This window comes from Callospermophilus lateralis, chromosome 19 (assembly GCF_048772815.1).
Source record: "Callospermophilus lateralis isolate mCalLat2 chromosome 19, mCalLat2.hap1, whole genome shotgun sequence".
Taxonomy (NCBI): Eukaryota; Metazoa; Chordata; class Mammalia; order Rodentia; family Sciuridae; genus Callospermophilus; species Callospermophilus lateralis.
The window spans coordinates 17,342,356-17,368,872 of NC_135323.1; the positions used below are offsets into that span (position 1 = coordinate 17,342,356).

At 39.0% G+C, this 26,517-nt stretch overlaps 1 protein-coding gene across 3 annotated transcripts in view; it reads left to right on the forward strand.

Annotated features, from left to right (window-relative positions):
- Nucleotides 1–1,730: 1,730 nt before the first annotated feature.
- Tnrc6a (trinucleotide repeat containing adaptor 6A) overlaps nt 1,731–26,517 on the forward strand; it is an 87,010-nt gene continuing 62,223 nt past the window's right edge. For 2 of the 3 annotated variants that reach the window (XM_076840150.2, XM_076840151.2), the window contains exons 1-3: nt 1,731–1,900; nt 2,349–2,396; nt 22,055–22,142. In XM_076840150.2, the coding sequence (XP_076696265.2) occupies nt 1,896–1,900; nt 2,349–2,396; nt 22,055–22,142 (141 nt within the window). In that variant the 5' untranslated portion in view covers nt 1,731–1,895. Of the gene's footprint in view, nt 1,901–2,348; nt 2,397–2,531; nt 2,584–22,054; nt 22,143–26,517 lie in introns of those variants that run through there. The other variant, XM_077106007.1, reaches the window with a different exon arrangement.

Genomic DNA, 26,517 nt, shown 5'->3' on the forward strand with positions numbered 1-26,517 from the left:
CTCAGGAACGGAGGCGGTGAGCAATATCACCCCAATTGAGAATGGCTGTTATTCAAACCTAAGAAAGTTTAATAAGAAAACCAGCTGATGTTAACAGCTGTGCAAATGTTGATAAACATTGCTATTTTCATTGCCTTATGGTATTTTGGAAAATTATTCATAAACCCGGCATGAAAACATATTGTGCCATACATATATATTCAACCTTTCGACTTCTCAAGAAATTCTGTAATATAACTTTTAACATTTTAAGTAGAAAAGATCATGAAAGAAAAAATAAATATGAGTGTGAGCAAGTGGACTTCACGATGAAGGCAGGAAAAGAAAAGTCACTCGTATTTATTTGATATGCCCTACATTTTACATATTGTAAACCTTATTTGAACCCTCAAGAGTAAATATAGAAAGAAAACAAGAGAGACACTGAAAGAAGAAAGATGCATGATATCATCAGCTAACATTTTGATGAATATATTTCTGTGCATTCATTCATTCGCCTATATACTAACCTCAGAAGAGATAGGATCTGGACAGTGCAGAGAGGTGTTGCTTGTGTTTAATGAGAGCATATTTTGAAGTCAGTTGAAGAGCTTAGGTTAGGAAAATGAGATGATCCACAGATTGAGATTTTGAGAAGGTAAAAAGGAATGGATTTTAAGTACAGAGAAGGTATCCTCTTTAGATGAGAAGCATTGAGAAAAGGGAATGCAGGCACATGAACATATGAATCTTATTATAAAATCTATTGTATCTATATGTATCATATTAACAGTGCTGCATCCACCTGTAGGTAGGCGCGTATCTTATTGTATCCACACGAAGGTGTCCACATATGACTCCATCTACACATAGTATCTTCCTGGGTCTGCAAACATAAGTATCTTAGTGTGTCTACATATTCGCTACGGAGCCTGCCTATTGTAACCGTTTCCCCTCGACATCATTTTTACGCTATTCTTATACATGCCACAAGTTCAATTTTTAAAGCCACCTTCCCAGGTTGGACACAGTGTCCCTTTTACCACTTTTCACCACCACCAAAGCCATGACTTCAGATCTCGGTGGTGCAATGTCTATAGACACTTCGGATTATTTCCTGAGCAGAGATGCGTGCAAGTGCAATTGTCCAGCCAAAGGGTTCGTAAAATCAAGTGGTTAAAAAAAAAAAAAAAAAAAAAAAATCGCCTTTGCAAACCTCCCAGCCCTCTCAGGTCTGCGCCCTTCACCTGAGGAGGAGTCGGGGAAGCAGAGGTTAAATATTTGGCACAAGGTCAACAATAATTAAAAGTGGCTGGATTCAAAAGCCGCGCGGCCTCATCCGGCTTCGGCAGGGGTGGAATTGGAGGTTTAGAGGAATTTCTTTTTTTTTTTTTTTTTTGCGTATTTCGGTGGGGGCGGGGCCGGCGGCGGGGAAGGAAACTTGTGTCGCAGTAACGAAGGCGGAGGAGGGGAGGGAGCCGAGTCAGACGGGGACCGGCCGCGGCGAGAAGGGCTGGGCGCGGGGCTCGTGAGGCCCCGCAGCCGCTCGCGGGGCGCCTCGGAGGCTGAGTCCTCCGGGGAGGTCCGGCCCGGATCCACGCGAGGCGCCCGGACGGTTGCCAAGGGCCTGTCCCGTCAGCGGGTCTAGTTGCTAGGGCCTCCATCTTGGGGCCGGTGGCCGCGGCGCCCCCGGAAGGGGTTGCCGCGTGGGGCATTCACTTCCGGTCTGGGGCCTGCGGCGGCGGCGGCGGCGGCAGCAGCAGCGGCGGCGGCGGCGGCGGCGGCGGCGGCAGCAGCGGGTCGGTGTAGAAAATGGCGCTGGTGCAGCGGCTCGGGCCTCTCCCCGCGGCGCTGCGGAGGGCTTGAGGCTCGCGAGCCTCATCACCGCGCCCCACTTGCTCGTGCACTTTACACACATGAGGTGAGCGGAGCGGGGACCTCCCTCCGGGCGGGAGGAGCCTCGGGTGCTGCTGCGGGGCCCGCAAGTGCGGGCGGCGGCGGCGGCAGCGGCGGCGCCGGGCGTCCCCGAGATCTGGGTCCTCGCTGGGAGGGTGCGGGCTGTGCCGTGGCGGAGCCCCGGCGGGCGGCCGGGAGAGGCCTGGCTGCGCCGCTGGGCCCGGCTCCGGGGCTGCGCCTCGCCCGCGCCGCCTGACCGCAGTCTGGGCTGCAGCCCCGCAGCTTTGTGAGCCCCCTCCCCCCGCTCCCCTCCCCCCATCCGGCCGGCGCGAGCCTCTGCCGCAGCAGCAGCAGCAGCAGCAGCAGCAGCAGCTCGGTTTTCACGCGCATCTCGGTGTTTGTTTGTGCGTGTGTGTGTGTGTTGTTTTATTTTATTTTATTTTGTGTGTATGTGTGTCTGTTTTCTGTTTCAGAGAATTGGAAGCTAAAGCTACCAAAGACGTAGAAAGAGATCTTAGCAGGTAAGATGGGCGAGCTCTGCCTCCCGCCCCTCTCCACTCGGCTCTGGCCACTCGGGTTCGTCCTTCCTGGGTTTACAAGTTCCCCCCTGGTCATTTTTCTTTCGCACGCCAGGAGCACAGACATTCGGGAGAAAACGGCCCGAGGGAATATTGGATGGAAGGATTGCGGGGAGATGCGTAATTACGTGTGTGTGTGTGTGTGTGTGTGTGTTTGTGCGCGCGCGCGCTCGCGCCTTTCTTAAAAAAAAAAAAAAAAAGCAATTCTTGTAAACTTAGTTAAAGCATTCTCACCCTTTTAGGATTTAATTAGGGGACTTGTGCATTAATTACTATTGTAAATGGTTGCAGGCATTGTGTGACTCATGATTGAGGCGGCCCTTATGGCGGGCTGTCAAACTGTTTTGGCTTCCCCGTTATTACTTTGTAGCTCAAATTGTTGCCTTTATAAAAAGATACTATGTGTTCGCATTTTTTTTTCTCTCCCAACACATTGAAGTCAGGCGGATTCTGTTGCATTGGAAACAGTTTTGCCCTTGAACTTTACCAAGCATAAACTGCGTTTGTTTTCCTTTGACACTACGTTTGTGTCCACGTTCCGTGTGTGCGCTTTTTTTTTTTTTCTTTTTCCTTTTAATCAGCTGGTAAAATAATTAAAGATCTGTTCTCAGTAAGTGGTAATCTGTCCTATTGGGCCTGAATGCTTTTGCACTGGTAACATAAAGCATCATCGCAGAGGAAGGTTTTTCTTTCTTTTTTCTTTTCTTTTTTAAATGATTGCTTTATGGTAATGTTTGGCTTTATTGAACTGTAATTGCTTCAGCTTCAGGGAATTACACTGTGTTTAACTCTTTTTCTCATCCACATTGTCTTAATGATCTTTTCCTTTCTTATTCACCTTTTTCTTTTGCATCATATTGGGACATTGAGAGAAATTTCATGATCTACCGAGAAAATGTGAACAGCTTTCACTTGAACTTAGTAAAATAAAATCTCTCGGATCTTGAGTCTTAGTGTGTGCTTTATGCTTGATTATTGTAAATTTTAGGCTTATGTTGGGATTATTTACACTCACAATTCAAGTTATCTGGATGTTTCACCTTATAGAATTACCCAAATTTCCAGATTTTTTATGTTTGTAAGCATTAATCTGATCAGGTGATGGTTAAAGAATGTTCAGTTAGCAGAGGATGGGCATCATTGGTTTATCCATTAAGAGATTTTGTTACTCAAAATAATAATTTAGAGGAAATTAAGCCAGATGTCACTGATTAAATAATAGTTGTCAGACATTTAAACAAGTTTTGTTGTCAAAAAGTCATTAAATAGTAAGATACAGAATTAAAGAAAACAGAGTTGGTAAGGTATGATTTCAGCAGCAGAAAGGAGCTTGGGGTATGGGTCTATTTCCCCTTCTAATTTTTGTTTTGCAAGGTAACCATATATAGGTCTAGTTCCTATAAGAGTGTCCTAGGACTTAAGTTGAACATTGTACCACAGGTATAATTTTCATATGCTGTTACAATTGGGCCGAACTTGGAGTCTTTGTATTGGCTATCTGAGTTCGAATTTGAGTTCTGCCACTTGAAATATGACCTTGACTCTTGGCAAGTCACTTGTCCTCTCTGTGGCTAATCTATAAAAATGAGAGGCTTGGGCCAGCCAGTTGTTAAGGTCTGTTAGGCCCCTTGAGTTATATAAAAAGGAGTCAAATGTTGTCCATGCCCACAGGGCATGTATAAACTAGTAGGAAAACTATAATAAGTACATAAATAACTAACACAAGACAGAAGATATAGGAATCAGGGGATACCAGTCCATTCACAGGTTTGAGGATCCTCAGTTGGTCAGAAGGTGTGAAAAGGAAAGACAAGTATCAAGTATCGATGAGATGTTTTTAAGGCAGTGCTTCCAATTTTTAAAAGGTTAAAGATGTTCCCAGGGCTAGGGATGCAGCTCAGTGGCAGCGTGTTTGCCTAGTATGTGCAAGGCCCTGGCTTTAATCCCCAGTATTGAAAAAGAAAAGGGGGGAAAAATTGAGTTAAATATGTTCCAAGTGGGGAGAGATGTTATTAGTTGGCAAATGCTTCCTTTTTCCCCAAACAAGAATACTGTCTATCAGGGCTGGGGTTGTGGCTCAGCGGTAGAGCGCTTGCCTAGCATGTGTGAGGCCCTGGGTTCGATCCTCAGCATCACATAAAAATAAATAAATAAGATATTGTGCTCAACTATAAAAACATTTAAAAAAAAATACATCTGTCTTTACCCCTTAGGGCTCTCCCCAGGAAGTCAGGTTTTTGTATTCACTTAGGGAATATTTATTGAGCATCTTCTGTATTTAAAACACTGGACTGGGCATTAGATAGGGGAAGAATGTAAGTTCTAGGCTTGTTGAATGCTCACCCTCTGCTTGATGTACTTGTCTAAGGACTTGACATGCATGGATTCATCTCCTTGAAAAGCCCATGAGGTAGGTGGTAATAGTAATAATCTTATTATTATTTTTATTTATTTGTTTGCTACTAGGGAATGGATGCAGGGGTGCTTTACCACTGAGTTATGTCCACAGTCTTTTCTATTTTGAGAAAAGGTCTTGTTAAGTTGCTGTGGTCTTGCTAAGTTGCTGGTGCCAGCTGACCTCAAACTTGTGATCCTCCTGCTTCAGTCTTCTAAGTCACTGGGATCACAGGGTACACCGCTGTGCCTGGCTTTTATCCCTGTTTTATGGATGAAGAAATTGAGGTTTAAAGAGATTAAATAACTTGCAGAAGGCCAAACCACTAGTGATTGAAGAAATGGTTCTTCACTATGAAAAATTTGAAAATTTCTTTTGTGAGGCAAAACCCATAGATGCATGCAGTATGTTTAGATCAGAGTTTCTCAACCTGGACACTGTTGACCTTGTGGGTCAGATAATTCTTCATTGTGAGGACTGTTCTGGGTGTAATAGGATGTTCAGCATTTGCTGGTAATCCTCCTTGCTCAGTGTATGTGATGCTCAAAGGTGTTCCAGACTTGTTTTTGGCACTGGGGATTGAACAACCAGGGGTGTTAACCACTGAGCCGCATTACCAGCCCTTTTTAAAATATTTTATTTAGAAACAGAATCTCATTGAGTTGTTTAGGGCCTTGCTGAGATATTGAGGCTGGTTTTGAATTTGTGATTCTCCTGCCTCAGCCTCCCAAGCCACTGGGATCACAGGCGTGTGCCACTGTGCTCACCTGTTTCCAGACATTTATAAAGGTCCATGGGGTTGGGAGGTGGGCTGAAATCAAGCCTGATTGTGAATCACTGTTGTATAACTTTGTTCGGATTTTTGACATGACAAGTCCAAACCTTTAATTGTTGACTTCATTTAAACGTCTTTAATACCAAGGAACCCAAACCCTGTTATGTGAAGCTCCAGTTTGGAAACTGGTTTCTGAATGTCAAAGATAATGTCACTCTTTCCTTTTCCCCTGCTAAGCAGTAAATCTTTCTCAAGACAGTATGCCAGGTATCTGATGTCAGTTAAACAAAATTAGCACAAGGGATTAATTGAATTTACTACCTAGGTAAATTGTCTTTTAAAATTCACTGCCAGTAATTAAAATTGTCATATGTCAGCATCCTGTGCACTCAGAAGAGGGAGCTGTAATTTCTAGATAAAGATGATCACCCTTAGAATGGACCTTAAAATAATAGAATCAATTTTGAAAAGAGAACAGGGTATAGTAAGAACAACACAGAAGTAAAAGGCACAAAATCCAGTAAGTACAAATTAATCTGATGTAGCAGAAAATAGTAGTAGTTCAGTTGGATTTTTGGATAAGACATTCATAGCAAACTGGCTGAGATGTGGAGTTCTTGAATGTCAGGTTGAGAAGTTTGTTATGAATTTTTATGTATAGGGAGGCATTGCATGCTTTTTGGCAAAGTACTAATATGATAGAAAACTCTGGGCTGGGATTGGAGATCCAGGTATTTATGGGAGATAATTAGTGGTCTAGGCAAGGAGTGATGAAGACTGGGATTAAAGTGGTAGAAAAGAGGTGAATCCACATGAGTGGGATCCTAATTAGAATGACATATATTTCGAGTTTGTATAAGCATATCAAAATGGATTCTACTGTCATATAACTGAAAAGAACAAGTAAGAATTGAAAAGAGGTGAAAGAGTATGAGATTCAAAGGAGGTTGAATCTGGGATTTGGCAGCTGATTAGGTATGCGAAGAGTCAAATAGGGGTCTGCATCTTGGTAAAGGGAGATTGACCCAACCTTTAGAAAGAGTAAAGCCAAAGCAGAAATAGGAGTCTATCTGAGGAGAGAAGATGGGTTAAATTTTGCCGTTGTGTAAACAAACAACAGCAAAAACATCTCTGCTAGTGCAGCTCATCTAGGCTAAGTTTTAAAAGTATTTTTGGAGGCCAAAGTCATAGAATATTTAGAGCTTGACCATGACCTATGACAGATCAGCTGGCATTCTGACTTATTTATTTTTCAGATGAGAAGGCTGCGGTGGAGAAATTTACCTAAGGTTATTGTAGTCTCTTAAAAAGTGACAGGTGGTAGGACTGGAGTTGTGGCTCAGTGGTAGAGCACTTGCCTAGCATGTGTGAGGCCCTGGGTTTGATTCTCAGCACCACATATAAATAAATGAATAAAATAAACGTCCATCAACATCTAAAAAAAATATTTAAAAAAAAAAGGTGACAGAGGTGGAATTCAAACAGGCCTTTTCACTCTGAACTCTGGTTTTCCCACCATGCAGCATTTTAATTGCATAATAGATAACTTTGTTTTTTTTCTTTCTGAAAAGGTAACAATATCTTTTATGCCCATTCTAGTGATGTATTTATTATAATACAGAGTATTGTCTAAAGTAGGTACTGACGTGCTTCACGTTGTACTGATCCCCCCGTAAATCAACTATTAAATGCTGCTGTACAGCAGACATCCTTTATGCCCTATAATGTAGCATCTAAACTGGGATAAATGCTGTATCAGAAGACACTTGAGACAGAAGAGTGATCCAGTGCGCTAGCTCTCTCTAGCCAAGGTGGATCCTCTTCTTGGAATCCATCTACCTTTATTTGGGAGACAATTCATCTTCTGATTTTAAATTTTTCTGGTGCTTTGCTGTGATCTGGTTTGCAGGCTAGCAAATCCTTATTTTTTAAGCAAATTCATTTTGATAGGTTTCTTTCTAGTTTAATTTGGCAACTCTGGTAAATCAGTAGATAGAGTAAATAAGTCGTAAACTGTATGCTTAATTAAAAAAAATGTAACAATCCTCTGGAAAATTTGAACATAAACATAAAAAGTATCATTTTTTATGATCTCTTGAATTTGGTGTATGTATTCTGTTAAATCTGGTTTATAATAAATCTCACTCAAAATGAAGAAAAAGTTCCTCTCCTGTTTTAAGGGTTTTTTGTTGTTGTTGTTTTTTAATCATTCTAACATTAAGTAGTGCATTGAAAATTGGTCTCTCTTTAGCTAGGTTTCTTGATTACTAATATTTTGCTACATTTGTTTTTTCCAAGACATTTCACCCCCAAATATGGCACCATGGCATCTGCATATGACAATCAAAGGATCTCACTTGGCAAGTTCAGCTATGCATACTGTTTGATCCATATCTAAAGTTTCTCAGTTGTCCTAATAATGTTTTTTCTTTTCCTCAATTCCTGAACCCAGGGTTACATTTAATTGTCTCGTCTCAGAAGTTTCCTTGTATCAGGAACAGTTCCTGAACCCTTTTCTGCCCCTTTCATGATGGTGCCATTTCTGTGACTAGTTGTTTCTGCAACTTGGATTTATCTGAGTTTCTGTATGATTAGATTCATATTTTTTGAAAGAAATATCCCAGAGGTGATGATGTGTGTGTTCTCAGTATACCACATTAGACACTGTCCTTGACCATTTTTAAGTAAATTAACCAGATGATTATGCAGTATTTATGCTTTCACACTGGATGTTTCTTTCCTTTTAGGAAATGCCAAACAACTAAACTGAGATAATTATAAACATTTGAAGTCACAGTAATTATGTCTTCATATTTAAATCAATTATTACTTGTACTAATTGCTGCTTTTTTGAAGGGTTATTTGAAGGTAGCTCCCTTACTATTGGACATAAAAGTTGCTGGTTTTTAGCATTGTTCAATGATGAACTGATAATTCTCTAAGATAAAAAATGAAATACAGGGGTTGGGCATATAAAACACACACACACACACACACACACACACATATTTTGGGAGGTTGAACCCAGGGGCATTGTGCCACTTATCAACATTCCCATCCCTTTTCATTTTTTATTTTTGAGATGGTACTTACCGCTAAGTTGCCCAGGCTGGCCTCGAACTTGTAATCCTCTTGCTGCAGCCTCCCAAATATCTGAGATTACAGGCCTGTGCCACCATGACTGGTGTAATATGAATTCTTAATTAAAAGAAAGCCCCATTTAGGTTAGAATGGCTCTGTGCCCACAGAATGAGGTTCATCCTGGGTTCTGCAGAAAATTAGTTTGAAAAAGTGTGTGCTTAAAAAAAACATAATACAAAACAAACCAGATGTGATTCTTAGCATTTGTCAAATTTCAAAGAGTCATCGATTTTTAAAGATTAAGAAGCATTGCATTGTAGGGAATCTGTCAGAGGAGCTGAAATGAGATTCAAAAGAGAAAAAGTAATATTCAGCTAAGGCATAATTTTAATTTTAAAAAACAAACATAAATATAGTTTAAATTTCTTATTTAAGATGTTGTATTTTAAAAATGATTTTCATTCTCTGTGTGTGTTTGAGTTGGCTGCGAAGCAGAATCTTAGCATTTTCACTCTTGTAACTGAGAAACGTTTTGAATTTTCAGCAGTAGTATGTTATGTGACGATGACTCAGCTGACTTCCCATTTTAAATGGAATGTTCAAAACAGATTGAAACCTGGTTGAAGAATTTTATACTTTGAACCTCACAAGATATTTTCTGCAAACAATGATTGATTGGATTCTGTATAATAACAAACAAGACTGAGCTTACTTTTTCCTGTTCTTCTTAGTGGTTTTTAGTCAGCAAGCATTTTTTGAGCAGTCTGCTGCAATGATATTGAATGTTTTTACAGTTACGACATCTGTGTCTTGTTGACTTGGGTCCAGTTTTTCTCCTGTTCTTTTGAAGTATACTCCCAAAACACGTGTATGAACCAACAGAAGGAAATGGTTCTGTGTCGTGCTTAAATATGCACTGATTATAAATGTACTTGGCTTCACTTTTTTAAACTGACTGTACAGAGGAGGTCAGAAGAATACAGTCTATTTGTAAATCCTTAGGCAATGTGAGGCATATAAATGTACATTTTAAAAGTGTAAAGATGGAAAGGGGCATAAAACGTGCATTCCCTACACTGCTGAAGGTTAGTCATCTGTAAGCCACAATTTTGAGCTTGTCAATCACTATTTCCTAGAAACTTGCTGCTTCTCCAGTGACTCAGGAATTAAAGCTCAGTCTTCTGCACTTCAGATTTCAGTTTATCTGGTTAGTGCTGTCCTTCCACTTCTCGCCCTGACTCCATACGCCACCACCTCTGAACATTCCACTCACTTTCCCGGTTTTTAATAGCAGCTTTATTGAGGTAAAATTCACATATCATAAAACTCTTTTAAAAAGTATACAAAGTGTGTGACTCATTGGTTTCTAATGTATTCACAGAATTGTGTGTTCATCACTGATTTCAGGACATTTTCATCCTGCTCCCTAAAACCTCATACCTGGTAGCAATCACTTGTTTGTCCCTCCTTCCAAGCCCCACCACTCATCTACTTTCTGACTGTGGATTTGCCTCTTCCAGGTATTTCATATAAATGGAATCATGCATTATGATTCTTGCATTCTTTCATATAAATGGAATCATGCATTATGATCTTTTTGTGTCTGGCCTAATTTATTTAGCATAGTGTTTTCAAGGTTTTCCATTTTGTAGCATATATCAGTACTTCATTTCTTTTTATAACCCATTGAATGGTTATACTATATTTCCTTTCTTTTTATTTCTTTGTGGTGCTGGAAATCAAATCCAGGACCTCAGAATGCCAAACTAGTACCCTGCTACTGAGCTGCATCCTCAGCCCCACAAACCATATTTTATACCCATTTATCTTTTGGTGGGCATTTGTTTTCAATTTTTTTTTTCCACTTTGTTGTTTTCACTTTGGGGATATCAGGAGTAATGCTACCATTAACATTTGTGTACAAGTGTTTGTGTGGACATGTTTCCAGTTCTGTTTGGTGTGTGCCTACGGTTGCTGGATTACGGTGAAACTCTTTGAGGAACTGCAGGCGTCTTCCAAAGCATCCATGCTACTTGCTATTTCTACCAGCAATATGAGAGGGTTCCTGTTCTCTACATCTTTGCCAACACTTGTTATAACCCTTTTTGGTTATAACCATCCTACTGGATATAACTGGTTATTTCAATTGTGGTTTTGATTTGCGTCTCCCTTTGACCAATGACGTTGAGCATCTTTTCATGTTCTTATTTGTTGTTTGTGTATCTGATTTGGAGAAATGTGTATGAATATACTTTGCTTGTTTTAAAATTGGGTTATATTTTTTATTATTGAATTATAAGAATTCTTAATACAGTTTGAAAACAAATATCACATGAGATATATGATTTACTAGTATATTTTTCCCCCATTTGTATGTTCTCTTCACTTTCTGGATGAGCTGGTATTATCTCTTTGGTTGCTTGTGCCTCTGGTACTCATTCTGAGATTACTTTTTAGGTCTTCTAATACTTTTTAATTTTAGCTCTCACATTTATGCTTGTTATCCAGTTTTAGTTAATTTTTGTATATGATGTAAGGACTCCAATCTCATTCTTTTCTTTTGACTGCAGACACTATTTGTTGAAAAGACTTTATTTTGGCACCTGTGCTGAACATGTATTGATCATATGTAATGAAGTGTCTCTGGATTCTCTGATCCATTTGTTCTGTACACCCATTCACCAGTATACCTGCTTCATGTTGTCTTGCTTACTGTATCTTCTGTGGTAGTTGGATATTAGGGAGTGTATGGTCTGTTTTGTTCCTTTTAGGGTTGCATTGGCTGTTCTGCTTGCATTTTTGTATGAATTTTAGGGTGACTTATACCCCCAGCCCATGTCATCTCTGACTGGAGATAGGTTTACATTGTCCTTGATGTTTATGTCCTTTATGTTTGCTTGTGCAGGTACACACATGCTCTGTCTCTGTCTCTCCCCTTAGTTTTTTTTTTTTTTTTTTTTAAAGAATTTCTGGCACTGGCTGGGGATGTGGCTCAAGCGGTAGAGCGCTCGCCTGGCATGCGTGCGGCCCGGGTTCGATCCTTAGCACCACATACAATCAAAGATGTCCGCCAAAAACTGGAAAATAAATATTCTCTCTCTCTCTCTCTAAAAAAAAAAAAAAAAAGAAAGAAAGAACTTCTGGCACAATGTGGAATAGCAGGTGAGAAGATACTACATCTTTGTTATAAAATTGAGTTTCTGACCTAAAAAGCATTCAGTCTTTACCAATAAGTGTGATATAAGCTGTAAGTTTTTTAAAAATTTTTTTAGTTGTAGATGGACACAATACATTTATTTTTTATTGTTTTATTTTTATGTGGTGCTGCTGATGGAACCCAGTGCCTTCCACAGGCGAGGTGACCACTCTACCACTGAGCCACAACCCTAGTTCTGTAGATGGAGTTTGTCAGGTTAAGGAAGTTTTCTGTTCTAAGTTTGGTGTTTTATTTTATTTTTTGTGAAAGAGTGCTGGATTTTGTCAGGCTTTTTTTGTCTATTGAGATATTCTATTAGCATGTATTGTGCTGATTGTCACATGATAAACCAACCTTGCATTCTTGGGATAACCACATTTTGTGTGATCCTATATATTGCTGGATTTGATTTGTTAGACTTGTGAGGATTTTTGTGTTCATGTTCATAAGGATTATTAATCTATATTTTTCTCTTCCTGCAATATCCTTGCCTGCTTTTATTTAGTACGCGGTGCCTGGCCTGCTCTTGGTTTGGGATCTGGGGGCTTTGAGTATTAGTTGACACCTGCTTCCTCTCATTGTGCTAATACTGTATTCATGGGCTCGGTCCCCGTGCTCCCTCCTGTGTTGCAGCACCTAATCTCCCACACCCACCTTTTAGTATGATCTTATCTCCATTGACTAATTTTCACAAACAACCGTTTGAGGGAGGTATAATTTTAAATCTTTCATAAGTTTGTCTTTGAGAGAAATTAAACAAGTTGTTCTAAGGTTGCACAAGTAGGTGGTAGAGTTGAGATTTAAATTTACATTTCTTTGACATTGAACCTGGAAATGCTTTTCTGCACAGAACTGCTTTTCTGAATAGACTGGAATCAAACTGGTCCTTAAAGAAGTAGAGAGTGAGTAGGTGTAAGAGTGAAAAGAGTGCAGTTTTGGTGTTAGTAAAGGCAAGGAAGCCTCAATTGTCATATGATTCAGAGTGCCCAGTGCCAGGAGTACAAATCAGATAGAAGAACTGGTTTTTGTTCCCAGACCAGTAATTAGTCCTATTTGGAAGTGTGAGATTAACATCTAAAATAATTAGAAAATTGAGTGTTGTTTAATTAGAGGTCAAGGGTAAGGTTTATCTGGGTTGGAAAGAAATGTAAAGGAACTAGTAATTAAACCTGAAAAGAGAGGTGGGCAGATTTTACAAACTGGGATTTGAGTCAGCCTTACCTTAGCCTTGTACCATCTGAACAAGTAACTTAGACATTCTGGTTCTTAGTTTTTTTAACTGTCAAATAGGAATATTAATTCTGAGTTTCAGGGTTGAGGGTTCAAAATGAATAATATCTCAGACACTGTAGAGTGCTTCTGTCCTAATGTCAGGATATTGATTATTTTCTCTGTTTCTAATCTCAAAAGTTTTCTTCATTTTGAACTTTTTGTTTTGAAATAATTTCAGATGTAGAAAAGAGCTATAATAGTAGAGCAAAAAATTCCTAAATATCCATCACCCTTATTCCTCAGATGTTAACATTTAATTGTTTGCTTTATCAGTACCCCCACACACACTTACATGCCCACTCACACCCATATGCATACATACATACATACATACATACATACTGTTTTTACCATTTGAGATTAGTTTACAGACATGGCCTTTTACCCCTAAAAAACATGAGTTGGTATTTCCTAAAGTCAAAGGCATTTTTCTTAATTACAATAGCATTCTTAAAATTGGAAAAATAACATCGGCACAATATTTATAGCTGATCTGTAAACGTTAAATTTTGTTAGTTGTCTCATTAATGATCTTTAAATGATTTAAAAAAAATTTTTTTAGTTGTAGATGGATCTAATACCTTTATTTTATTTATTTTTATGTGGTGCTGAGGATTGAACCCAGGATCTCACACCTGCTAGGCAAGTGCTCTTTGTAGAATCTTTGTAGAAAAACATTTTATTAAATTTTATTGTTCAAATTATAGGATTAGTGGGAGCCTTTTAAGCTCACCCTCCTACAAGATCCGGACAAGGTATTATTTGCATCTTCATTGCTACCTTTTGTCTATTTCCCCACTATTCATTCTTTTTTTTTTTTTTTTTTTTTTTTAACTGAGAATTTAACCCAGGGGTGCTTTACCACTGAGCTCATCCCCAGGCCTTTTTATTTTTTATTTTGTGACAAGGTTTCGCCACAATGCTAAGGGCCTTGCTAAGTTGCTAAAGCCGGCCTTGAACTTGTGATCCTTCTGCCTCAGCCTCCGAAGTCACTGGTATTATAGGTGTGGGGCACCACACCTGGCCCCTTCATTCAGAAGAAGATACTCTAACTTGTTACTACCACTTTCACTTGTGCCTCTGAAACTAAGCATTCTGAAAATAGCATTGCTGGAGCTGGCGGTGCGGCTTAGTGGTAGAGATCTTGCCTAGCATGTGCAAGGCCCTGGGTTCAATTACATACATGGTATATATAATGTATGTAATTGAATGAAAATAGCATTGCTACTACCCTGTGTGTTATTCCTCTTTCCTCTCCATACCCTTAATATAAATGTGTTTATTAGTTTGTTCGTATACACTTCTAGAATTTAATCTTTATACTACTAGAGAGTCACATGTGGGTGTATGTTCATATTATCTATCCCCAGCCTAAAAGATAGCACACTGAACTTTAGCTTTCAGTTAACTTCATGCCTTCTCAGTCATTGCATATCAGGATGTAAACAAAGAGCTTTGTTGGTTTTGCAACTGTTAGTGTTCCATTTTATCATTTAGCTACTTCTGAATTTGCAGATATTTCACTACCTGTGGTTACAGCTTCTAGCACAACTCCTCCATTGTTACTTCTTTGATTCCTTTGTTTCTTAACTCCTTTTCTCTCCCAGATATGTACTAATATTCTTCCTTTTGAAAGCAATCTGTAAAACTTCGTTTTATTCTGTTCTCTTCATTTTACTGGGAGAGTTTTTGAAAAAACTCACCCAGCCCCCTGGGACTTCAAACCCCTACCTGTTTTTGCTGGAGTCGGATTTCCATCTCTTCGGTCTAGTGAAGTTTACCATTGGCTTCCTTCTTTTGTATGCTGGACTGGCTTTGGTCATTAATTTTCATAGAAGGACCAAAAGGAGAAAAAAATGAAGAGATAGTAATTAGAAAGGGAAGCAGGAGAAAATAGAATAAGGTAGGGTCTGTAAGGGAAGAAGTAGAGCAGAGTGTTGTTTGGCAGGAGATGTGAAGCGTGCTGCTGTAACTTGCTTGTAGCATGCAGGTGACTTCTCTGTGAGGATGGTCTGGCTCATGGTGAATTCTGACGGATGAACTTGTTGGGCCTCAGGAAACTTGCTTCCAGTTTTCTCTTTTTTAAAGTGAAATAGAGCCATAAACTCTTTAAAATCTAGAGTCGTCATTAACCTTACTCTGTTTTGTCAATCTTATTAATACTGATAATGATTCCAATTTGTTAGGGTTATCTTGGATTTATTCTTTGCTTTTCCACTGCCATAATTGTGGTTCACTCAGATTTCTGCATCTGTCTTCTCACCTTTATAGCCAGTTTATTGCCTATTCTTACTCAACACTTTCCCTCCCTTTGCTGTTCCAGTCAATCTTAGTCCCAGAAGTGGTTGTGCTGTCGAGTCTCCTTGGTGTGCTGGGTTGGCCTGAGGAGGCCCACCTGCTCCTGAGTCTTACAAGTTCTGTTTCTCAGTGTGAAGGAAGACTTCCAGGACTTGCCTGCTACTGTGCTCATGGCTGCCACTTAGTACCGTGGAAGGATACTAAGGGCAAAGCCCCAGGTGTAAGCTTCCCAGAGTCCTCTTCCCATAGAGTCTCGGAGGGCATGCTTCATTTTCCCAGCATCAAATTGTAACATTGTGAGTTTGCCTGGGAGCTGTTAGAGATTCAAGTCCAGTGTTTCCCTTGCAGGCTGGTCCTGGACCAAAATTCCATGCTCTCAAAGAGAGTTTATGCTTAGCATAAACCATGGTATTTGTTAGTAGCTTACCTTAGGGGATGGTATGAATCCAGAAATTCCACTTCCCTCACACCCACCAAGGACTAAGCTTGCTGTTGTTTCCAAAGACCACGTTCTCAGACGTGCTGTGTTACCTCTCTCCTGACTCAAGTCTGCCCTCCTGCCTGATTTGTTTAACCTTTCCCTATAGATTGGCTTTTAGACTAATATTTTGCAGTGTCCACCTTTATATCATTCCCTTTCCAAAAGCTTAGATTGACATCAGCGGATCATAAAATAGGTGACATTTACAAATTCATTATGAATAGATACTTTGAAATTGCTTATCAGAGAGTTAGCACTACCATCCCCTCAGAAGGGATTATTTTAATGATATCTACGCTAGAAACGTGGAAGAAACTAGCCATCAAGCATTTGGAAGTGCAAGAGTAGAGGACAGTCCTGGCTATGAGGTGTATCATGCTGCCATAGGAAGCCTTTGCCAGACCCGTTCTCTTTCTGCATCCCAGGACTCTGGTTCTCACACACATCTACTTCAAATCTCTCATTTCCCCATTGGCCCATCTTGTTGTCTTTAGTCATTGGTGTGGAGGCGTGTGTGTGTGTGTGTGTGTGTGTGTGTGTGTGTGAGTTCTTTGTTTTCTATGGAAAATGTCAAGTACACAGAAAAATAGAACAGACTGAGGAATATACATGAATCCATTAACCAGTTTCAGCAATTGCCAACATTCTGACAATCTTGTTTCATTGTTTTCTTTTCCTGTGAGGTACAGAGGGGCCTAGAGTAGTGAAAGCAAACCCTAAACTTCTGATACTTAAAAAAAATTTTTTGGTACTAAATTACAAAAGTAATGCATGCTTATCATAACAGAAATCAGAAATATACTTTGTAAAAAAAAAGTTTCTAAATTTTCTTCAGATTGAGGTGACCCTGATTTCTAAAATCAGTTGGGTATTTTCTAAATCAGTAGGGTATTTTCCCATGTCTTTGAGTTTGTACAAGTTATATGAACATATGTAGACATACAGTTTTTTCTTAAAGCAATATAAAATAGTACCATTCCAATTCCTGTGCCTTTTTTTTCCTTTAACATGTTAGAGACATTCTTTCAGATCAGTAAACAGATCTAGCTCCTTTTTGATATGCTTTGCTGTACCATAGCCATTTCTTTATTGATGAATATTCACATTTTCTGCTTTCAGGCCTTTAGAACCTTATTGTGAACTTTCGTATACATTTGGCCTGTGACCATACTACAGAAAGACACTGTCAAGCGGGAGTGGCTGGATAGAATATAACTTGTTAAGACCACACTGCTGCCATCATGCTTCCCTAAAGATTTTAGTAGTTCTTATTCCCACCAATAATATAAGAATTCTCTTCATTCTTGTCAAAACTTTTACCTTGAACATTTTTTGCCAGTTCTTTTTCATTATTGAAAAATAAAATTTAGCAGTTTATTTAAAAATATTGAGTTGGGTTTATACTTCCAAATGCAAACTCTGTTCAACTTTAGAAAATTTATTGACACATTCATTATGTCTACTGATCAAAAGTGAAAGGCCATATAAACATTTCAGTAGAGTCTTTTATTTTGTGACTGGGCAGGATGCCCGGGGTTGACTTTGAACTTGGGGTCCTTCTGCCTCAGCTTCCCAAGTACTTGGACTCACAGGTATGCAGCACTGTGTTCAACCAGTTCTTTTGTTTTTAAAAACTAGCATTCACTCATTTAATACTTTTTTGTAAAAAAATTTTTTAGTTAATTTTTTTTAGTTGTTATTTATTTATATGTGGTGCTGAGAATCAAACCCAGTGCCTCACGCATGGTAGGCAAGCTCTGTACCACTGAGTTACAACCCCAGCCCTCATTTAGTACTTTTTAAAACTAAAAATACTTGACATTTTAAGAACAGAACTTTTTGCTAATTCTCCTGGCCTTCTAGTTACCTTCCTGCCCCACCCCGCCTTTAAACTATGGAAAACCTCAAACGTGGGACTGTGCTGCATTAGGAGAGGCCTCCCTTCTTCAGATCACCCTCCCACAGGCATTCATAGATGAAATACTGTAGTTGCTTTCTTAATGATCACCAATGCCTGGGCCTCTCTTGTTAAAACCAGTGGCAACTAGTCTCTCTTCCTTGGTACGTTTGCTGTTCTTGTTCCTAATTATATACCCATGGTTCAAGGAACGCTAATACTTTGTGTTTTCTGTAGTGTATTTTGTTGAAAGAGTTCCTGTGAAAGTTGTAGGGAAATTAGAAGGCATTCTGTCTGTGGGGAAATTATGTCATAAATAAGATTTATTACAACCTATCAAAATGACAAAATGACGACCTTTCCGTGTGATGTGTGTGTGCGCGTGGGCATGCAGGCACTGCTGGAGATAAAATCAAGGCCTCGTGCATACTCTATCACTAAGCCAAACTCCCCCCCCCCCGTGTTGTAACTCCTGGAAAAGAGGTCTAGTAAGGCTGTACTTTACTTGGGGTTAGGGAGATAGCAGAATATAGTAGAAGGACAACCGAGAGACGTAGAAAACAGAGATGAGTCCTGACTCCACCCTGTATTAGCATATGACTTTGAACAAGTCACTTTTCTGTGCTTTCATTTCTTCACCTATAAAAGGGAGATTTTTTTTAACGTATCATAAAAAATGAGTAGCTAAATTAGAAAACATTAAAAAGGCCCTGTATAGTCACTGCAACATTTTAATCACTCAGGTTTGTTTTCATTCCTAGGTTCCTAGGACCAGTGAGTGGGAATTACAGGGAAGTAGATTTTGGATTAATGAGGAGAGAATTTTCTAAAATTGGCCTGCATAATTGTTGAACAGGGTGCAGTCAACACAGATAAAACTGTCATTGCTTGTTGAGGAAATCATTCCTAGACCTACAAATAAATGATTTTTATTGATCACTGGAAGATGAATTCAAAAATTGATGCATGCTTTACAATGACAACAGTTGAAGGATTATATGGAAAATACCACCTTAATCTTAATATGTGTATTTTACCTAATTTAAATATTGTATTCCCCTATTCTATGTATTAAAATTAACTTCAAGATATAGTTTATGTACAGCAAAGTTCACACATTTTTATTGTATAGGTGATTGACTTGAAAGATGTATACCCTCATGTAACTGCATTCCTGAAATCCAGTAAAGTTAGCAAACATTTTCTTCCTCCTAGAAAGTTCCCTCAGAGGGATGGATTCTTATAGCTACCTCAAAGGCTTTGTACATGTGGTACAAGGTATAAGTAAATAAAAATATCAAGTTCTAATAAAAAGGGAGTCTTAATTTTTATAAAGCAATAAGGCAAATTTACAGAACCTAACAGATTTAAGGTTTCTTGCCACTGACCTTTAAGGGGTAAACGATGGCTGACAGGAGAGTTGTCTTTGTAGAGCATAAGTCAAATATGACGGATCCCTTTAGGTCTGTCCTGCCAATTCTTACTGCTGGGATTACAGGTGTACATCACCATGCCCAGCCCTTTATTCCTTTTGATAGGTAGTATAAGTGTTATAATTAAATGTTTTAATCTCTACTAGCGTTTAAATTCTGGAAGCAGATGTATTTGAGCACAACTGGTACATTGATATATGTATTTTTCCACTTGATTTCCTCAGATAGGAGATGTGGGGAAAGCATGGTTAATTGGCACTGGGAACAGTGTTGAAGAACTGGATTTTGTTTCCTATGCTTAAAATATCAGCTGCTATTGTATCTGCTTGAGAGGAAATGTGGCACGCCTTTTAAGTACCAAGAAGAATATTTGTGGCCAGGAAAACAGTTGCTAATCTCCTCAAAAAGTCTGTAAAATAAAGTTTGAGAAAGGAGAAAACATTCCAGATAGAGAACATCTCACAGAGTCAAATTACTGTGGCGTAGAAGTTCAGAAAAGGACCTGTCTATGATTCACAGAACAGGAAGATTAAATGCTGAAGTGACCTCTTGACACAGAGGGGTAGACAGTCTTTTGGACACCACTGAGAGTTAGTGAGGTCCTTTGCGTGCTTACTAGGAACTTTGTACTAAGTAGTGGTCCTTACCTAATCTTTATTTTAAAAACCATGAAATAGACATTTATGGTTATTTATCCCCAGTTTTGATAGGAGGAAACTGAGGCTGAAGAAGGTTAAGTACTTAGAGGTAACAATCAGCTTTGGCTCTTGAGTTCTTCGTTGGACCTGGTTGCCTTCACTGCTTTACTCTGCCCCAGTCACAGGTAGAGGCTGCCCCAGTCCTGGGCTGCCCTGGGATTGGGGCATGAATGAGTTTGTGCACTCTTACTGTCTCCTTCTCCCAGATCCCAGGAGTGAGTCACAGTACATTGGCATGAGTCTGTGTTACTATCCATTAGCCCCATGACAGATCCACTCATAACAAAATGACAAGGAATCTAGCAAGTTTTCCTGCTCTTCTTTCAACTTTTAGCTGCTGTTAGCAGCCACATGGCCAACTTCACTAAATGTCATCTGTGGTGCATAATGCTACTCGTCTCCTCTCTCACTATTTATATTTCCTTTTAGTTTCTTCCATCAGAAAAGCCAACTTAATTTTGTTGGTGCTCATTGCGCGGCACCTGTAGCACCTCTTGCTGTTTCTTATGTACTTGCCTCTTTCTGATTTTATCTTCTGTTACACCCCCACTACCTTGTGTGTCCCAGCCTTGATGATGACTTTCATACCTCCAGGTGCCTAGTTCACATCCCGAACCTTTCTCATTGCCTGATACTTGTAGTGTCCCTTCTGGAAAGCTTCCTTAGAATGGAGTTAAGTGGTGTGTATGTATGGGGGCAGAGCGGGGGGATATGGTTTTCTTCAAGTGTCTGGTGATTTTTGATTGTTGGTATTATGAATGGACTTCTTAGGTTCAAGAATTCAGGACAATTAATGTAGGTATCTGAAGTGAATTTCCTCTGCCTTTACGTGGATTTCTTTTTTGTTGTTGTTTAATTTTTGAGACAGGGTCTCACTAAATTGCTGAGGCTGGCCTTGAAATTGGGATCCTCCTGTCTCAGCCTCCCACAGAGATTTCTTTACCCAGTGGATTCCTACCTTGAATGAGAGGGTTAATGCCAAGCGAGTGCTGTGTGTGTGAAGAGTGCTGATTGGCAGGCTTCGGTTTGGGTGTCATGGAGCAGGTAGCAGTACCCTCCAATAAGAGGGCTTTGTTTTGAGACAACCAAACCTATTGCAGGAGCCCACCAGCCTCCGGTGGAATGTGTTCTTCAGAGGGTTTTGTTGGCTGGATTTAAAAATGTTGCTACCTGTAGCCGTGGAGGCACAGGGGTCAGAAGTGGGGAGCGGGGGCATAGCCATGGCCTTTCTATTTCTTATGTGATACTTTTGCCCCATCCCTCTTCTGATCTTGGAGCCTGTCTAGAGCTCCACCAAAAAGGGGGCAGGTTTATCTAAGACCTCTCGTGGGTTTGTCCTCGGATGTGGTTTTCTTTGCTCTTGTTCAGTTACCAGTTCTGAATAGGGTGATGACTTTTTCCCCTGAATCTCAGTGAGGTAAAGGAGGACACTAACACATTTGCCCAGTCTGTCATTTTGAAATCCTGAATGGAAGATTCTGTTCACAACTTTGAAGATTTGAATTCAGAAATTTAAACAAACATATAAATAGTCCATATTGATTATTTTCCAAGAATTGATAGAATAGTTTAAAATGTTTGTAGATTACAAAATTATTGTAATGCTGAAATACGTGTCACCTGTTTGTGAATTATATATAATCTAAAGTATTTATAAAGATGTTTAGAGCAAGGAAAGCCAAAGCTATTCCCAGATCCACGGCAGGAGAGGTCCCAAGTATCTCCATTAACTATGACGGGGGCCAGTAGCAGGGAACTTACCTGATGTTGTTTACAATCTAGAATTGGAGGAAATTGCTTATTTCCCAATGGAAAATTTGCTAATTTTAGATTGTGTTCCATGATGTAACATTATGATAAAAACTCTTGATAATGGAAAAAGGCTCTGTTATTAATTAAAGAAATGTGAATTGAACCTTATAGTTAGATTTAGGTGTTTTATTTCAGTGGATGATAAAAGAAAAAGAAAAATTTGCCATGCCTTTATTTCTAATAAGTGAAAATGAACCTGTATGCAACATTATTTTTATTTCTTAATATATTTTGGGAAAGTTAATTGCAACTGTGTGGTTCAGGGATTTAGTGCAAGAAGAAGAACAGTTGATGGAAGAAAAGAAAAAGAAAAAAGACGACAAGAAAAAGAAGGAAGCTGCTCAAAAGAAGGTAGTGTGTACACACTTCATGTTAAGCAGTTTATAGACGAAAAAGAAATCAATCTGATCTTTAAAAAGCATTTGATTTAATGTTTTAACTTCAATGAGATTAATCTTAATATTTAATGTCTTTGAATATGCATATAAAGTAGCTTGCTGAGTATGCAATTTAATGCATAGTTATTTCATCTTGCCAATAGGTTTTTAAAGGTAAGTATATTACATAGGTCTTTATATTTAGCTGTTTTTAGATATTTTTTAATACATAGTTTTATAAGTGGGAAGAGCATAGAGTTTTGTACCCATATAGAGAGAATTCAAAACTTCACTTTCCCACCTAGCACATGGATGGTGTGGCCTTAAATTTTATTTAACCTCTCTGGGCCTTAGTTTCCGTATGTTTTATAAAATAAGGTTTGAATTTAATGAGATCATGGCGTATACACATAGTAGGAAATAAAGTAATACAAGAATACAGTACTTAAGGAAACAGACATAATAGGGAATGAAGTGTTGGTTTTTCTTTTGTATTTGGTACTTCAGCAGATTTTTAAAATTTGCAGTTTATATCAAGATACTTTAAAATAAGCCTAAAACATTATTTACTGCAAAAGAACTGTAGCCAGTAAAATCTAAGAAAATTATAACCAAAACAATAAAAGTTCAGGCAGAAATAAAAGACTATGTCTTTAATTATAAAATTATTTACAAGTTATTAATACTAATGGCTGATGATAGTTAATTAAATTCACGTATCTACCATATCAAGGTTCCAAATACTTTAAAGATCCAGTGAAATTACTGTTCCATTTCTCTATTTTAATGAAAAATTTCTTTAATTTGTAATATAAATCTCTTCCATGCTGGAAACTGAGTAGATACTGTAGCAACATACTCTTTTCCACATTATTTAATAAAGGAAAAGCACAGGGTACAAGACTGGTAGGCGAGGTGTTTATTTATGGGAAACTGTTGATTCACAGAGAGGTGGGTGTCTGACACCTGAAACGGGCAAAGGGGTGGGAAAGTTTCGTAGAATAGAAATTAGTCTAGTGAATAAGGAGTGGAATAGTAAGGGCCCCAAGCAGAGTAGACCAGAAGGGTCTGTAGCTGCGTGTCACAGTGAAACAGACTGGATTTCGGGGTCCTTCTAAAATGGAGAGCAACTTCCTCATGCTGAGCTTAAAGCTCCAGGGCCGCGCCCCAGCCCCCCTACTGTCCACCACAGGCCTGTTGAGAGGGGAGACTGCTCCTTCCACTTGGGTGGCATCTTTCCTTTCAACCCAGGAACCCGGTATAGTACTTCTGAAATGATTCCCTCCCTTAGTAGATAAATCTGTTGCTGCAGTCATCAGAATTTTTGCCTGATAAGACAATGTCAGTCAGGGTAGCAAACATGTAGAACAGTTGTCTTAAAGTAGCATGCGCTTTTAGATATATAGACTACGTTGTGATCTCTTTCCAAAACAAAACCAATATTAATTGTTGGGGAGTTTTTCCATTCTCTAAAATGCACAGTACAGACTGGTACCCCCAAAGCAAATGGTGGCTTAGTCAAGCCCTAGATGGCTCACTCAAGTCATAGATGGTGCCTAGATAGAGCTTGTTATCTCACACTGCCCAATACCACAAAACGGTACCCAGTACTCAAGCCCAAAACCTCGAACAACAGAGATAAGATCCTCAGTGTGCATCTGCATAGACAACCAACATGGCCCATCCGCCACACTCTAACCTTATTTCCTGACCAGTGAAGGATTTTATGCAGCCAAGGCTTCAGTAGGAAGGATAGGGATACGTTCTCTAGGATTTATTTATTTCCTGCAGCTGCTTGGAATTTTTTCCCTGAAATTTCAACTGCATGTGTGACTAGTGGCAAGCATTTGAATCCTGAGCCTTATCTTCCTGAGAGATCACCGCCAACTTGAGATATGTTGCTTCAGGGCAAGATATTTGCTCCTGGTTGGAACTTGCCAAAACTGTTGGGTGTGAGTCCAGGGAGAGTCACTAATACTGACATAGGAAGAGCTAGGGTATACTGCTTATTGTGCTAGAAATATTCAGAGTCAAATTGATAGGAAATCAGGCTCTATTCAAAGCCTGCTTTGAAGAAAGATAGAAGCAACTTTTCATTTCAAAAATCCTATCTTTGGAAGCTCTGAGGGGAACAAAGATTTTAAAGAGAAGTGGCAAAGTGAAACAGAAGATAGGAAATAGATCTATGCTGGTTTAGTTAGCCTGTGCTGGACAGGCCTGGGGAGAGTAAGTCTCCATTCTCAGCTTGCTTGATGCCCTGCAGGCCATGGGTTACAGCCCTTCAGCCTTTAGGCCCAGCATGAAAAAGTTGTTCCTAATTTTAGAGGGTCCCCCAAATTCAGTCTGTTTCAAGAGGCTTGTTTATATGGGACAGTCTCTTCACAGTTTTATCAGTCTTTGCTTTGAACTTATGAAAAAGTTGTGTCCTCTGTAAGCTTAAGGTTGGAGGAAAGCTAATCAGACTCTTGTTCCATGTTTGAAGGTCATTTACCCGTGGGAACTTCTTAGATAATTAAGGGTTGATGGAGGATGCTTGAGTGTGTTTCATATAGTCAGTAGTTTGGCCAGCACATCCAAGCGTCTTAGTAGGCCTGGTTGGTTGTAGCACCTAACAATTTCAAGATTCAGCTAGTAAATCACAATGTATGTGAAAGAGCTAGAGAAGAGGTCTAAGGCATATCCAAGTGTGTTTGTGTGGAATTTACCCAATTCGTTGAAATTCCAAGAAAGGGAAAGATCACTGGAATTGTTTATTAAAATATTATATTTTTGTGAATATAATGTTGAGTTGTAACATACATAAATAGTGGCTCTAATTGTTAAAAATTCATCTTTATATTCTTTCATAATCCAATTTATAAATCCTCAATTCAGTAAAAGTAGACCCTGTGTGTGCCCAGCATACATTTTTCTCTAGCACATGAATGATGATTAGTGTGCCATTTGACTTCTCATGAAATCTGAAGTGACAACTTTTCAACCCTTTTTCTAGTTCAACCCTGCCTTACTTCATACCTCCAGTCTCTGAGCCCTACCGTGTCCTCCAGAACCATCATCAGAGGCTTCAGAGACAGGAAGTCTGTTTCTTTTTTGTGTATCTTCAGTATCAGTAGTATTCCTGTGAATCCCATAGACACATAGTGGTATCTACCCCACAACATAAAGGAAAGTTTAGTACCTAAAATCAATAAATGTTAAGTTCATAGCCTGAGGTGTACTGTAAATATGACTATTCTCCAAATTTTAGAAAACAGCTTACAATGAATTGGAATACAACTTGTTGATGACGTAAGGACACTGGTATTTCCATAGACTGCTATCAAATAGCTCTTCAAAAAAATGAGAAAAGAAACTCCCAAATTGGCACACTTACAGCCCATGTGAACGATTGTGAGTCACAAGAGTTTTAAGACAAGCTAGTAGCAGCCAGCAGGTGTATGGAGACAGTTGTCAGACTGAGCCAGGTGGGCAGGTCCATTTACATAAGTGTTGGAACACAAACTCATTACAGTATAAACAGTCTGCCTGTTTTGTTTTTTGGTATATATATATCATGTATACACATAGGCATACTTTCATTTCTGAAAAAAGACTTCAGATGTTATCTGTCTAGTCTCACTTTCAATATAAGGAACCTAAAAATTAAGTGGCTGACCTTGATTTTATAATGGTGACAGAACCAGGAACAGAATGGAAGTCCTCTGATCCCTCCAGCTGGGGCTTTTTTTCAAAACCCAGTGCCATGGCTGTATTCTTCTGATGCAGAATATTATCCTGAACTTTAAAATTGGGAAATAATATATTACAATAATTTTTATAACATTATAAAATAGGCCCTATGCCATGAATAGAGAAAATACATAGATTTGACTATTCCTAATAGCCACTATTGGTCTTTTAAAGAAGTTTAAATTCATACCGTGGGTTATTTTCTATTTTAAATGAAAACCAGGTAACACAACTTCTTTGATAAATAATTAGACACCTACAAGACTCACTACAGTATTTTTACCATGAGCATTTTTCTTTTTTTGTTTATCGTTCAAGTATAAATTTGAATATTTGGTTTTTCTCTAAAGAGATTTTATTAACAATTGGATGATTTTTATTGTATTTCAGTCCTAATCTCTTAATTACTATGAAGATCAATGGTTGTATGACTTTGTTTTGTAATTTCTTTATATTTGAAAAACCTTTTCCTAAAAAAAGGTTATCCCTCATATCTAAGAATTAGGGCTATTTTCTTATTTTCTGATTCTTAGACTTAGGCAATAATCAGCTAGAACATGGGAATGCAGTTTTCATACTTTAGGGACCAGGGATACAAGAACAGTCGCAGCAGGTTACCG